The sequence below is a fragment of the Mobula hypostoma genome, chromosome 15 (genome assembly GCF_963921235.1).
Source record: "Mobula hypostoma chromosome 15, sMobHyp1.1, whole genome shotgun sequence".
In the NCBI taxonomy this organism is placed as follows: Eukaryota; Metazoa; Chordata; class Chondrichthyes; order Myliobatiformes; family Myliobatidae; genus Mobula; species Mobula hypostoma.
This window is the reverse complement of record NC_086111.1, coordinates 38,289,097-38,305,531: the sequence shown is the minus strand read 5'-3', so window position 1 is coordinate 38,305,531 and position 16,435 is coordinate 38,289,097. Positions and strand designations below refer to the sequence as shown.

The window sequence follows — 16,435 nt, the reverse complement described above, 5'->3', positions numbered from 1 at the left end:
ACAAAACAAGAATTTTCTTAAGATCAGAATGTTCCAAAACCTATAAGACTATAAACTTCTTTATCTGCACTTAAGGCTACAGCATAAACACCAAAATGAAACACCAGATTATGTTGCTTGGGGGATATTGACTTTAATATGAATGGAAAAGATGGTTGGCTAGTAAGGAAGTGAAATTAGATCATTTAAATCTCTACCTTTATAATGGTGAGTTTCCATTCAACTCTATGCTGCAATTACACAAGTGGTAACCGTGCAATGCTCGAGTTTGTATCTCCCATTTCCTCAGTTAGCACTGCAGAAGAATTTCTTTACCAACTTTACAACTGCAACCAACTTTACAATTCTACTTTCCAATACAATTGCATGCCATATTCCAACTTATCCTGTTTTTTTTTAAAAAGGTTCTGATATTTGGACTTTGCATTCACTTCAAAGCTTTAGGAAATTAGTGGTTATATTTTATACCATTGAGCTGAATACACATCTTGCTCTCAGAGTAAACTTCTATTAGAATCATCTGCCCAAGGCAAATTGTTATTTCAATACTGCTGGGCTAACTATTCAGGCAACCCTCCAGAAAATACATGGTGACGCAGAACAGCTTTCTGAAATGTCTCAGAAGAATTTATTGCTTTCCTGATACACTTACAGTATGCTCTTTTGAAATTTTCATTTTCCACAATCCTCCTTTGGCATTACTCTCGTCTTCCCTTTGAAAAGCACAAAAAAGTAAATTCAAATGTAAGGCATTGTAATGTTACATATAGTCAGTGTTCCACTTTCTTTTAGATGTTCAAATAGTACAACCAATTTCCTACCACAGTGGCCGCCTTTCTCCTCTCATTAAGTGGTAACTACAGCGCAAAGGCAAACTAGTCACTGTAGGAATATTATTGTAGACACTCCAGAAACTCTGAGGAGAGAAAGGGAAGTACAATTAGCTCAAAATAAAACAAATAAAGTTCAGAGAAGAGAAATATAATATTCAAATTATAAACATTCCATACTTCTAAGTTACTTATTTATTCAAATGAATTATTAATTTTCATGTACATTTTATAAAATTGCACATGAATAACACCATAAAATATGGTGGATGACAAATAGGCAAAAGAGAACTAATAGATAACAAAACCTTCTATCTCCATTTTAGTGCTTTAGAGTTTGAGTTATGCAGACATAACATTACTATTGTCACATTATTATCAACGATCTGGAAGATAATGTGGTAAACTGGATCAGAACATTTGCAGATTACACCAAGATTGGGGGTGTAGCAGACAGTGAGGAAGGCTATTAAAGCCTGCAGTGGGATCCAGACCAGCTGGGAAAATGGGCTGAAAAGTAGCAGATAGAATTTAATGCAGACAAATGTGAAGTGTTGCATTTGGGAGGACAAACCAGGGCAAGACTCACAGAATGTGCAGTAGAACAGTGGGATCTGGGATACAGGACCTTAATTTCTTGGAAATGGTGTCGCAGATAGATAATGTCATAAAGAGAACCTTTGGAACATTAGCCTGCATAAATAAATTATTGAGTACAGGAGATAGGATGTTAGATTGTATAAGACATTGGTGAGACCTACTTTGGAATACTGTGTGCCATTTTGGTCACCTACCTACAGAAAAAGTTATCACTGAGATTTAAAGTGTGCAAAGAAAATTTACAATGATGTTGCCAGAACTTGAGAACCTGAGTAAAATGGAGAGTTTGAATAGGTTAGGAATTTATTCCCTCGAGAGTAGGAGAATGAAGGAAGGTTTGACAGAGGTATACAAAATTATGAGGGTATAGATAGGGCAAATGCAAGCAGGTTTTTTTCCCACTAAGGTTGGATGAGACTAGAACTAGATGTCACGGATTAAGGGAGAAAGGTGAAATGACTGCACCAGTAGTGGTAAATGAGGGCTCAATTTCAATATTTAAGAGAAATTTGGATAGGTACATGGTTGGAAGGATATAGAGGGCTATGGTCCAGGTGCAGATTAATGGGACTAGGCAGATTAATAGTTCAGCACAGACTAGATGGGCTGAAAAGCCTGTTTCAGTGTTGTAGTGTTCTATAATTCTGTGGATGTGAGTACCAGCTCACTGAATCCATTGACCATCAACAATCCATTTACCCTGATCCTGCATGAATCTCTTTTCTTTAATCTACCCATATTCTTATCTGCTCATTCTACTATTCAAATTTATAATGGGCAATTAACTCAACAATCTGCACGCCTTTGGGGAGGGAGAAGGAAATCCATGCAAAATCTGCACAGATAGCACCCAAGGTCAGTATCAAACCTGGGTGTCTGGCATTGTGAAGTTGTGGCCTTACTGGGAGGCACAGTGATCCAAATATCAAAAAGCTACCTGAAAATAAGGAAGTCTACTCAGACTGAAACTATTCCCGGAGTGTTGGTCACAAAACAGTTACTGCAATCAGGAAAAGTGATTAGTTACTTAATGGTTTGGTATAACAGTTGGGCAGAGTGCCACTGACAGTCATCAGAGGCCAACATTTTCCATCACTGATAGCACAAAAATCAAAGCTCAAAGGCAATACATTTTTTGCTGTATTAGTAACCCAAGAATCTATTAATTATCTTGTCTGTTTATCAGTGCAGGGTTTAGAGCAATATACTGCACAATCCTTGTCATTTAACTTCTCAACAGGTTGTCAGTCCATGCTGCTCATAGCAATAAAGCAAAGGTAGCATGCTATAGACAATAAGTGTGATCATAGTTGTTTTTCAGGTTACATATCAATCTTCATTTTTTGTAATTATTCATTGAACCCCAGGATAAACAGAACCATGTTATGCTTTCATGCATCTAACACTTTAATCATAGCTACTTCAAAATAAAAAATAACTCTTCACTGACAGAAATTATCCTGGGTCATCAACACACATTTTATTGTTTCCAGGCAAACTGCTCACGCAGTTCCAGGCACAATTCTCATGAAGTAGATATGAATATTTCCTGGGTGTTCTTAAATAAGATTAGAATTATGGTTTACAGTTATTAAATAATATAGATTCAGATTTATCATGTGTACATTGAAACATAGTGAAATATGTCATCTGCGTTAACAACCAACACACCCAAGTATGTGCTGGGAGCAGCCAGCAAGCATCTCCACACATTCCTGCACAAACATAGCATGTGCACAATGCTTTGCAGAACTCCACAGAACAGACCAAGCAATAAAACAACAACAGTGGGAAATTAAAAGCCCTGTTGCTCCTTCCCTCCCTCCCACACACACATACACAGTCTTCCAACCCCAGGACACACATGGATTTGCAGACCCAGACTCCTGCCATTGGGCCTTAATCCGGACCTGTGATTGACCATTGGGTCTTGACCCAGAATATGCCAATGATGACAGATGAGGACCTGAATTTCAGTCCTTGACTGCCGGACTCGTTGATGATGGGACCACAAACAATCTCACTGATCTGCAGGCCCGACATCTGGCCACATCCTCACCACTGGCCTTCAAATGTAGAGTGGAAGCTTAGACTCCCACATGTCCTCTAACTTCCCATCTCTTTCTCTAAACCCTAATCTGACCCTTAGTTCCCCTCTCTGTCCCTACACAATTTAAAACAAGCCTAAAGCAATAACTAAGTCGAAGCCATGGTGGGTAGGACTGTGAACTGAAACCTCACACGTAGCATTTGTTGGTTTAGAAGAATGCCCTCAGCATCCAGAGGAAAAACAAATGAAGCATGTAATTTAAATAAACTATGCTCTTCAGCTTTGATAAACTTCATTTAAATACAACTGCCTTCTAAATCCATCTGTCTCATGCAATGCTTGCACATCCTATACAGTAATGGAAAAGGAAGTGTCAACATATGTGGAAAACATCTGATTTAACACCACTTTATTATTCATTGAGGCATGAAAATCTGAAATTCCATGAGAATAGTAAGCACAACTTGCACAGAACGGATTTTAAACAGCAAGAAGGGATATTAAGAGATGAGAATCTGAACAGATGGTTAAACACAAGATACTGTATGCTAAAAGCAAGGTCTCCAGGCAAATGTTTTCTAGTATAGGAGCCATTGTTTCAAGTCATGGCCTTGGTTGATTTTCCATTTTTAAAGCACTTGTTAAATAATGGCTCTCGCAGTTTAAAATGCAAGAAGACTAATTTGTTGGTGTGGAAATTGAAGCCCTAAATATACCGGCATAAGAGATTATTCAAGGAAAAAAGGCCTACTGGTATTTTTTCGGCACAGAGGAAAAGCTAATTTGCCATGTTAAAGCTACACAGCCACAGCAAAACAGCACATCAGATTCAGGTCAGGTATAGTGTATATTTTAATCAAACATTTGGGTTCAGGTTAGGCTGTGCTGTGCAAGACAGCCGTAGCACCAAATCCAGGTGTTGGCCACCTGCTTCTTTTTGCCTGTGCATGCACTTTTCTTGATCAATGTGCGGGCAGCATGGGAAGTCTTCTTCCCTGCTTTCCTTATCATGCCTCTGGGTCACGCATGGAATACATTTCAAGTATTCTTGCTTAGTTTTAGTTTGGCTGTGGCTGTTTTAGATTTGCTCTAGTTTTGACTTTGAGATTGAACAGACCTATACTTACTGCTACTCTGCTAGTGGAAATGATTATGGAAATACAAGGAAAGATAATGAAGAGGTTTCAGTAAGGTTAATCACTCTTCCCATTCTTTGACAGTCAGTATGGACAGTAAACAGTAAGGCAGTAGAGAATTTTACAGAACCATAGCCTGGTCTAAACTATTCAGCTCCTTAACTGAACTTTCATTTAAGTACAAGTTCAACATTCCCTTTCTATGAGAGATCTGGATTGACCATCTCATCCTGTTCCGCTTCCTATGTTTGAAACTGTAACTCATATACTGGAAATACACTTAGTATATGAGACGTGTATTTTTAGTGTGACTATTGGGAGCAATAACCAAGTGTCTTCGCATGCATTCAAAAAAAATCTACGAACACACCACTTGATGTAGTAGTGGGAACCTCAGTCAATATTTTCACATTCTTGGTTTGTGGTACAATCTAACTTCTTAATGTAGCGTCAGGCAGAATCTGGAAAAACCCACAAGTTTTGTGAATCCATCATATTTTGTGAATCCTTTATTAAATGCTTATGTTTAGGTTGAACTGTTTTATAGAAACCTAGATATGCAGCAGATGGCTTGAAACTACACACGGCATCATATTCTATCCAAGTGGCTGATGCCAATTAGCCCGATCAATTAACAGTGCAGGTTCACAAAGACTCCCAAATATTTTGTTATAATTGCAGTTTCTTCCATTAGGCAGACAATAAGCAGATGTCCATTTTTTGATGCTTGTCAGTTATCAACACTCATCAAATGTTATCAAAAATCAAATAACAGAACACTAGCAGTTTACTGATACCACATTACTCAGATGCCAGGCCAGACATCACTGACATTTTTAAGCAGCCTATTGGTTGTTAGGAAGCACAGCACTTGATTTTGTTTTTTATCTTCACAAACATAACATTATTCAACCATTAAAATTAATTAAACGTCAGGAATACAATGAAATTTTTAGGTGATGTGTAGATTTTAAATAGCTTATAATAATGAACATTTTTGACTGTTTACTCAACTATTGAATATTCAAATACACACCCACACACAATTATATACTAAGCAAAACAGATCATTCTGGATGAAGAAAATCAGTTAACAATGCAAAGTAGTCTGATAGTTGTAAGCTCTGAATTTCAGTTACGTTTCAATTTATTGGCTCAGGCATATAGCAAAAATTAACATACTTGATGAAATTAGGTACAAATTGACTGGTTGTGCACAACAGAAAGTAATGGCTTACCCAGCACTACTTGGATGACCAAGGCCCCATCATGATAAACAGAATACATGTATACAATTGCAGTTTCTGTTACTTTTGATCGACTTTAAGACTAAAAGACATAGGATAATTAGGTCATTCAGCCCATCGTGTCTGTTCCACGATTCAATCATGGCTGATTTATTTTTCTTCTCAATCCCATTCACCTATTTTATCTCTGTAACCTTTGAGACCTTTACTAATGAAGAACCTATAAGCCACTGCTTAAAATATATCCAATAACTTGGCCTCCACAGCTGTGCCAATGAATTCCACAGACTCACCACCATCTGTCTAAACAGACTCCTCATCTCTGGTCTAAGGAAATTCCTTCTTTTCCGAGTCGGTGCCCTTCTGGGCCTAGACTCTCCACATTCTCTCTTTCGAGGCCTTTCACTATTCGATAGTTTCAATGAGATGCCCCTTCATTCTTCTAAACTCAAGTGAGTACAGGCCCAATGCCATCAAATGCTCCTCACAAGTCAACCCTTTCAATGCTCGAGTCTTTTCTCATAAACCTTCTCTGGACCTGCTCCAATACTAGCACATCATTTTCTAGATACAGGGCCCAAAACTGCTCACTATATTCCAAATATCATCTGACCAATGCTTTATAAAGCCTTAGCATTACACCCTTACGAAGCAAGAACTAGGCATCCTTTCAAATATCCAAAATAAGGAACAAGTTTTAACGTGCAAGCAAAGCCTGACAACTGGATGAATGTTACTGTAGCCCTCATTAACCACTTCAAGAAGGATTTACATTATTATCTGAAAAGTCTACAGATTAGCTGCAGATCTCAAATATTTCACAATGACTCTCAATTCCACATTTCTTGGCACCTCCAACCACTCAATCCACCCTGCCTGACCAGAGTCACTTCACGCTGATGGCAGTAGTTTTGTGACCAATGATCACTTTATTTAATAAAAACCATATAAGCATGTTTTAAAGTAAAGAGCTAAACATTTGCAGGCAGTCCAGAAGCTCAAATATTTGCCCAAGGATGTTACTGGTCTATTTTCAGAGGGAAAAAATGGAAGTTTTCTAAAATTCTCAGGGTTCCAGCAGTGGCTCAGTGGCAGGACTCTTACCGCTGGGTTAAAAGATTAGCATGTTGAACTCATACCCCAGAGACCTGGGCACCAAATCAGTGCAGTGTAGAATAATAGCTCTACTTACGGTGGTGTCATTTTGAGATGAAAAAATTAAACGAAAGGTCTGTTAACTCCCTTTGGTGTTAGTCCAAGATCGTATCTATTCTCTTGTTGTTCATTTTGCATGACAGCTTTGATAATTGAAAAATAGGTCTCAGAGCTTCAGGAGGAGAATACTGGTGATTGTTAAAACCTTCTGTTATGAATCTTACTACCCATACCAATAAAGCTGGAATAAAGAACTCTCAAAGTTTAGTACATTTTATTTTATAAACAAACCTTCCAATAGAAAATTTGACAACTCCATGTAGGTTTCATGTTCTTTTTCATTCATAAGGCATTTATTGTTCTAAGTTCCTGAATATTTATGGAATGTGCAGAAGTACTCAAGTCTCTATACATTCTCTCATGATCATACACTACTCAGAGCATTTATCTCTGTCATTCCCCATTAAGATTAGATTAGATTAGATTCAACTTTATTGCCATCGTGCCGAGTAGATACAAAACCAATGAAATGCAGTTAGCATCTGACCAGAAATGCAAAAAATAGTGTTATTTACAAAATAACTGCGAATAAAAAGTAAGTGCTACAGCACACAAATATAAGAGTGCTGAGACAGAACAATATGGGTGCAATACTGCTTAGCGCTGTGTATGAGGTTCAGCAGGGTCACAGCCTCAGGGAAGAAGCTCTTCCTGAGTCTGCTGGTGCGGGAGCGGAGACTCCTGTAGCACCTCCCAGATGGAAGGAGAGTAAAAAGTCCATGGTTAGGGTGAGATGCATCCTTGATAATGCTTTTTACCCGACCCAGGCAGCGTTTATGGTAGATGTTCTCAATGGTGGGCAATTGGGTGCCGATAATCTGCTGGGCAGTTTTCACCACATGCTGGAGTGCTTTGCGGTCCGATACAGGGCAACTGCTATACCACACTGAGATGCAGTTGGTGAGTATGCTCTCAGCGGTACAGCAGTAAAAGTCCATCAGTATCTTGGGACAGAGGTGAGTTTTCTTGATGCTCCACAGGAAATAAAGGCGCTGTTGCACCTTTTTGACCAGGATGGAGGAGTTCAGGGACAAGGTGAGATCCTCGGAAATGTGGACACCAAGGAATTTGCAGCTTGATACACGCTCCACTACAGCTCCGTTGATGTAGATGGGGACATGAGTGTGGCTCTTAGCATGCCTGAAGTCCACAATGATCTTCTTGGTCTTCTGGGTGTTAAAGGTCAGGCTGTTGTCGGCACACCATGTGGCCAGGTGCCGGACCTTGTCCCTGTAGGCCGTCTCGCCATCCCCTCTGATCAGGCCAGCCACCGTGGTGTTATCTGTGAACTTGATTATGGAGTTAGAACCATGTACAGGAACGCAGTCATAGGTGAAAAGGGAGTACAGAAGGGGGCTCAGCACACAGCCTTGAGGCACCCCAGAGTTCAGGGTGAGAGTGGAGGAGGAGAGGTTGTCTAACTTAACTGATTGGGGTCTGTTAGTCAGAAAGTCCAAGGTCCAGTTGCAGGGGGATGAGCTGATACCAAGCTGGAGAAGTTGGCAATCAGCTTGGAGGGGATCACAATATTGAATGCCAAACTAAAGGCAATGAACAGCATTCTGACGTAAGAGTTGGGGATGTCCAGCTGGGTCAGGGCAGAGTGAAGTGCCGTGGAGATGGCACCCTCTGTTGACCTGTTGGTGCGATAGGCAAATTGATGGGGGTCCAGGGTAGTGGGCAGACAGGATTTCAGACGTGATAGAACCAGTCTCTCAAAGCACTTTGCAATGATGGGGGTGAGTGCAACTGGGTCAAAGTCATTCAGGCCCGTGGCAGTGGAATGCTTCAGCACTGGCACGATGGTGGCGATATTGAAGCTTGTGGGGACAACTGCCTGGGCCAGGGACAGATTAAAAATGTCTGTGAAGACCCCAGCCAACTGCCCTGCACAGACTCTGAGCACACGGCCGGGTATTCCATCTGGACCAGCTGCCTTCCGTACATTCACCCTGCTCAGGGTGGTACAAACATCACAGGTGGAAAGTGACAGAGGCAGTTCACCATGTGGGAGATCTGCTTTGAGGGTGACCTCCTTGTTCTCTCGGTCAAAGCGAGTGTAGAAGTAATTGAGCTCATCAGGGAGGGAAGCAGAGCGGGAAGGGGGCACAGTACTTGGTGGTTTGAGTCTGTAATGACCTGTATGCCATGTGCTGGGGGTCCAAGGAGTTGAAATGCTCCTCGATTCTCTGTTTGTATATGTGTTTAGTCTGAGAGATTCCCCTCCTCAGGTTGGCCCTGGCTGAGCTGTAAGCCTCCCGGTCTCCAGACCTGAAGGCTGAATCTCTGGCTTTGAGCAGGAGGCGAGCTTCTCTGTTAATCCATGGTTTCTGATTGGGGAAAACTTTTATTTGTTTTTGGGATGTCACTCTACCTACACACTTGTTGATGTGCCCTCTATATGTATACCTCTCCCATCTCCGCTTTCTGCATTGTTTGGTTTGCTATGGTGAACCCAAGTTGAGACTTTGTTTGTAAAGGATGAATTTCTACACATTAACAATTCAGTAAAACATCTATTGGCTAATCAAGCAAATTAAAACCTATCCATATTACCTAACCCCAATGAACTCTTGTTCTCATTGACCCAAGGCTATTAGAATCAACAAAACATCACGGAACCCTCCCATCTCTTTTATTTTCTCCATTAATCCTCAGTCTTCAGTTTTACCTTGCTTTATGGTCTTCGGGAAGAGCCAAACATGTGTAGCTGGACAAATATTTAAGAATAGTGGTTTCTGGTTAATTGAGGCAGTTGCTTATTTGGGACAACTCAAAGAACAAAAACAAATCAAGAAATTAGCTGGGATTTCCTTTGTTTACTTGGGACACTATGCCACTTAATTGGGATAGGACATGGTCAATCATGTGCACCTATGTGGCCATTAAACACTAGACTATGCTTAGAGTGAACAGTTGTGTGCGATTATGTTATGTCATCCATTTGGCCAAATGTATGACGATTCAAAAGGCAGTGATTTTTGATATTGTTTTTTAAATTTTGACTTAAAATTTTTTTGAGACTAGCCGAATCAAATTAAAAGCCATCCACCTAACACCATTCATCAGCTGCAGAGATAACTGGAGTGCCAAAACCTACAATTGCACACTTGATACATCAGCAAGATAAACTGCAAGAAGAATGTCAATTATACAATGGACACCAGGGAATATCGCAAAAACTAAAACGTGAAGGTAGGATCTAGATGTTGAACTGGCCCTCAATCAATGATTTTCTGTTGTAACTAGATAAGGTGCGCACGCCAGTGAACCAATGTTAAAAAACAAGTCAAAGGAGTTAGCTAAAAAATCTTTAGTCACAAAGATTTTAAAGCAACAGATGGTTGGTTGTCTTGGTGGAAATATAGGCACATTAAATTCAGGAAAGCACAAGACAAGAAAAGAAGTGCTGAAGCGTAGAATTCTACACAACTCCCTGACTTGCTTCAAAGATTTTGTGCAGATGATATCTACAGTACCGATGAAACAGTCCTTTTTTTAAAATCGTGCCTCACCGGACGGTCCCTTTGCTACAAATACACAACACAATCCGGTTCAAAGAAAGAAATGGATCGCATAAATGCTGTTTTATTTAAATATGTCAGGAACTGATAACATAAAATTGTTAGTTATTGAGCAAAGTGTCACACCTTGATGGTTTAGGGGGCTAAGAAAGGATTGCTTATCAATTGAGTTTTATGCCAGCATACACTTGATGAATTCCTCCATCGGAAACTATTATGAACTAATACACAGTTTTAGAGTACTGTAGTAATATTGGCAGTGTTTGTATTTGTTCTGTATTTCATTTAAATACATAATTTGTTACTCAGTTAAACAGCAGTTAGTGTCTTTTTTATACCTTTATAACTATTTCCACGAAACTTTGGATAATTGGGACAGGTGTTTAATTGGGCCGAAGCGGAGCATTCCTGATGTGTCCCAATTAAGTGGAATCCACCATATCTGATAACTTGCTACTTTTTAATATGAAATCTGCTTTTAGGTATATTAGATCCAGTAAGTTCTCTTTCATTGGAATGCATTGGGGAGAAATTACATTTTAATAGAGCAAGAATATAAATACCAGGTACAGGAGGCAGCATTTAGCTATTTAAACTGTTCTACCATTCAATAAGACATTTCCCCCCCTCCCCCACATAAATAATGTCCTCAATATATTTAATAGTTCAGCTTCTACAGCTCTGTGGCATAGAGAACTCCAAACATCTATGACCTGCTTGGTAAAAGATTTTTCCTCTGATGGAACAAACAAAATGCTGGAGGAACTCAACAGGTCAGGCATCATCTATGGTGGGGACCGAACAGTTGATGTTACAGGCTGAGACCCTTCATTAAGACAGGAAAGGAAGGGGGAAGAAGTTAGAATAAGAAGGTGTGGGGGAAGGGAAGGAGTACAAGCAGGCAAGTGGGAAGATAGGATGGTGGGGGTAGAGGAGAGAAAGCAAGAAGCTGGGAGGTGAAAGGTATGAAAGGTAGAAGGAATCTGATAGCAGCAAAGAGTGGACCCTGGGAGAACATGAAGGAGGAAAGGCACCAGAGGGAGGTGAGGAGAAGGAAGGGAACCATAGTAGGGAAATGGAAAAAAGAGGGAAGGGGAAGGGGGGAGAAATTACCAGAAGATAGTGAAATCCACATCCATGTCATCAAACTGGAGGCTATCCAGGTGGAATATGAGGTGCTCCTCCTCTAACCTGACAGTGGCTTCATCATGGCAGTAGAGAAGGCCATGGATCAATATGTCGAAATATCAATGGGAAGTGGAATTAAAATGAGTGCCTGTCTTTCTTTGTGGCTTGACAAAGCCCTCTCACCCATGTAGAGGAGGCTGCACCAGGAGCGCCGAGTACAGTAGGTGGCCTCGACAGACTTGCAGGAAGTGCCGCTTCATCTATCAGGATTGCTTGGGGTCCTGAAAGGTGGTGAGGTGGTATAAGACAGGCATAGCACTTGTTCCACATAGGGGTAAGTGCCTGAAGGGAGATTAAGTGCAGAGAAATGAATGGAAAAGGGAGTTGCATAGAAAGCCATCCCTGTGGAAAGCAGAAAGTGCAGGGGAGAGAAAGATGTGTTTAGTGGTAGGATCCCATTAAAAGATAGCAGAATATACAGAGAATGATGTGCTGGATGAGGAGGCTCATGGAGTGGTAGGCATGGATAAGGGGAACTCTATCCCTGTTATAGCGGCTGGGAGATGGGGTGAAGGCAGATGTCCGCCAAATAGCGGAGATGCGAATAAGCACACCATCGACAGTAGAGAAGAGAAAACCCTGTACCATGCAGAAATAGGAATAAGGTGATTTTTCCACTGAATAAGGCGACCCCTTACTCTGAATCCATATTCCTCAGTCCTGAATTCCCCCATAAAGGTAAATAGCCTTTTTAATATCAACGCTGTCAAATCCTCTCAGAAACTTAGATGGTTTACTTCTATCATCTGTCGTGTGTCTAAAGTTCAATGGATATTGGCTGAAGCGATTCAATTTTAACTCATTAAGATATTGCCTTCATCCCTACAACCTTGTAAATTTTCTCTGATATGGGTCCAATGCAAAATTATCCCTCCTTACAGATGTGGAGATCAAATCTGTTTGCTGTTCTTCAAGTGTGATCTTACTAGTGTCTTTTATAGTGGCAACAAGATTTCCCTTCTTGTAATTAATTCCTATAGCTGCATGAAAACTGTATTTCATGTAGAAGGCCATCCAGATTTGTTGCATTTGTCTTCATTTAGAACTCTATTACTTAGCTGTTTTCCTACCAAGGTGAACAATCTCACATTTCTCTACATTATCCTTGAACTGTCATACAGTATTTTATCAAATCACATCTACCACTGTGTCTTTTTCACATCTTACTCTATATGCTTAGTCCCTTCACCTAACTCACAAAAAACAGACTGTACATGTTTGAGGCCTCAGCAGTATTCCTTTTGGAAATCCACTTGGAGCTAGTCAACTTAAAAATGACCCATTTGCCTTGATTCTCTGTGAGTTAATTATCTACATGCTAACATAGTATTCCCAAAAATCATGAGCTTGGAAGGTAACAGAAAACCCAAATGAATGAAGCATAGCAGTTAATGTTATCACAATGATGAAGGTAAACCAAAAGATAGAGAACCTCATTAAAAGACAGCTGAGACAGAGAGCACTGCCAGATCCTCACTGGGTGGATATGAATAGGTCGAAACTTCAGATAAAAATTAAGGTCAATGAACCATCAAAGCAACTTTCCACAGACAAATAGATAGACTAGGAAAATGTTTGCAATCGTAATGTTGCAACAATTCTGGAACAGCATAGTAATGCACACATTTTCATAACTGAAGTTGCTATGTTGTCTGAGCTATCATTGCCTTTGTCGGAACCAGTGCTCTCAGCCATCTCTTGACATTATGTGGAGTAAATCAAACTGGCTAAAAATTGTGGGATCCAAGACAGATCATATTTTCAGCACTTCTCACTGAATAAATATCATTAATTTCTATGCTATTGTGCCACCCTGTTCTATGTATATTCTAAGGGGGGTGGGGTGGAGAGAACACATTTATTCCAAGGACCACAGTCATAAATCTTGATGAAATTTGGTTGTTCTCAAAATGGGTTCTTACTGTTTGGCACTGGGCCAAATGGTTCCAATAAACCAAACCAAATGTTTCTTATTTGAAAGCTAATATTGAATTCATGCAAAATATTAGCAGTTAATAAACCTTTTCTACATTCCCTTATTTTCTACTCACCTGTACAGTTTGTACAGTATAAATTTTCTTTAGGTTGGATTCACATTCTGCTGCAGTAGTTCCAGGTACTGACCTGTAAACAAGAGTAAAATTAATTTCAGAGTAAAATTATATTACAAGCAGCCCACCCGCACCGTAGCCAACAGGAAACTAACAAGACAGAAACATGTTGAAAATTTTAATTCAACCAAGTACCAAAGTGAACTCAAACCTATTCTACAGAATAATCAGCTAAACCACCAATAATCCACAACCAGGATGTGCTTCATTTTAAATTCACACCCAATTTAAAGAAACTCTAAACCCCTTCCCTAAAGTTAATGCAATCTTCAGAGACTGATCTTAAGATTCCAAGCAAGTGATACCAGTTTTATCATCCTAACACTGAAGCACCATTTATGAAGACAAAAATGAAGAACATACTGTAGAATTAAGGCATCTTACAGCATAATAAATGATTTAGTCTAACCAGACTTTGACTTTGAAGAACTTTATCCATAATTTCAAAACTGGCTTCAATGGCCCTAGAATATAAAGCCCTTCCTCCATCTTCAAGCTGATCAAACTGAACTAACTTCATATCCTACTCTCTCTGACATAAAGCACTGGGTTACTTTAAAAAAAACTTGTCCCCTAGATTCTGGAAATTTGATTGCAGGATCTCACCCAATTTTTTATCTTCTGCTTGCTACACACCTTCTTTTCCCCAAAATGTAGCTATTGCCTACAGTGCACTTCACTGGGATCTCTCTCCTTCAAGGTGTTGTCATTGCAGCCCTGTCTCTAGTACATCCCCTCCTCTACCTTCATGAACTCTCTTTGGTTCCCTACTTCCTTCCTTTTATTCCATGGTCTAATGTCCTCTCTGACCAGATTTCTTCTTCAGCCCTTTGCCTTTTTCACCTATTATGTGCCAGCTTTTCACATGGTTTCTTTTCATCCCCCTCTTCTGCCTTTTTATTCTGGCTTCTGCCATCTTCCTATCCAGTTCTGATGAGGGGTCTTGACCCAAAACATCAACTGTTCATTTCCTTTAATTGATGCTGCCTGACCTGCTGAATTCCTCCAGCATTTTGTGTATGTTGTTCAAGATTTCTAGCATTTGCAAAATCTCTCGTGTCTCAATTTAACAGTTTAAATGATCAGTTAACAGAGGCACACCCTTGACAATTCATGCCCTCCTGTTCCTTTTTGAATTGCTACATTAATTACCCTGAACTCTCTCAGGGTGCAAAGCTATATTTTCTTCATATATTTCCTGTAATAACATACACTTCAGGAACTTCATAGTTTCTCTCTTACCACACAAGACTTGAGATGTTCCTTAAGTTTGGTTTCCATGAACAAGAGTTTGAATAGAAACCAAAAATGCTGGAAATACTTTGAAGGTCAGAACATTTGCCCACATATGCAGCTTGTTTTGTTTTAGAGTTCTTGCATCAGTGATGAATCTGCCACTCCTTCAGCCTCGCTGGACACATATGCACAAAAACCTTTCATTATACTGACAGGCATGAACCAGAGTCACATGAATTCTCAGTGCAAGATATCTGTGCTATGCAGGACTCCATCAGACAAGGAGGGGGTCAATGAGAATGAGTTCAGCTGTAGGTACCCAAATGCAAAAACAGAGCGAATGATGGGTCAGATGACTTGATCTAATTAATTCATCGCTTTCTGAATCTGACTGAATTAACAAACTTGTACAGATTTACACTACAGTTCCAAATTGACTACACAATAAATGCATAAGATAGTTTAAAGGCAAGCTAAGGAGACCACCATAAACTACAGATGTTTTTGTGTGTGTGTGTGTGTGTGTGTGTGTGTGTGTGTGTGTGTGTGTGTGTGTGTGTGGTGTATACACACACATACATACATATATACACACACAGAAATGCAACCCAGTTTCCATTTAAGAACATAAGAAATAGGAGCAGGAGTAGGCCATCTGGCCCATCGAACATGCTCCCCCATTCAATAAGGTCATGGCCAATCTGGCCATGGAGTCATCTCCACCTACCTGTCTTTTCCCCATAACCCTTAATTCCCCTATGCAAAAATCTATCCAACCTTGTCTTAAATATATTTACTGAAGTAGCCTCCAGAGAATTCCACAGGTTATTTACTAAAAATAATAGCTCACTAGAGATGAAAACTGCTCATGCTGACTGTATGAATGCTAATGTAAAAAACTTCATGGACTCATTAGTGTGACCAGTAACAGAGCAAATGCAGAAAAGATACCTTTATCATTTCACTGAATAGGGTACCATCAAGGAAATGTTGCATAATTTGCACAAAATCATGTTGCCTGTTATACAAGAAATCACTTAATGCATCAAACCAGTGCAGATCTCAGGATATTACCATTACCTCATTTACTTCCATGCCACCTAATCTCTCTCACAGTCATCTCCAATTCTTCTACCATTTACTTGCACTAGGGATAACAGTGTAGTCAATTATTCAGCAATTCTTTGACACATGGAAGAAAGCCAGAACACCTGGAAGAACCCATGTGGTCAAAACCCCACATGGTTTCAATTAATTTTTAAACATTTAATGGATGTCTGTAACTGCAGATATTGGAC

The 16,435-nt window shown here is 39.9% G+C and overlaps 1 protein-coding gene across 1 annotated transcript in view; it reads right to left on the bottom strand.

Moving 5' to 3' along the window:
- eif4e3 (eukaryotic translation initiation factor 4E family member 3) overlaps positions 1-16,435 on the bottom strand; it is a 65,378-nt gene that overhangs the window by 9,499 nt on the left and 39,444 nt on the right. The window contains exons 2-4 of the mRNA XM_063068390.1: positions 13,842-13,914; positions 822-916; positions 653-713 (exon numbers count right to left, since the gene is read on the bottom strand). Coding sequence (XP_062924460.1) covers positions 653-713; positions 822-916; positions 13,842-13,914 — 229 coding nt within the window. The remainder of the gene's footprint in view (positions 1-652; positions 714-821; positions 917-13,841; positions 13,915-16,435) is intronic.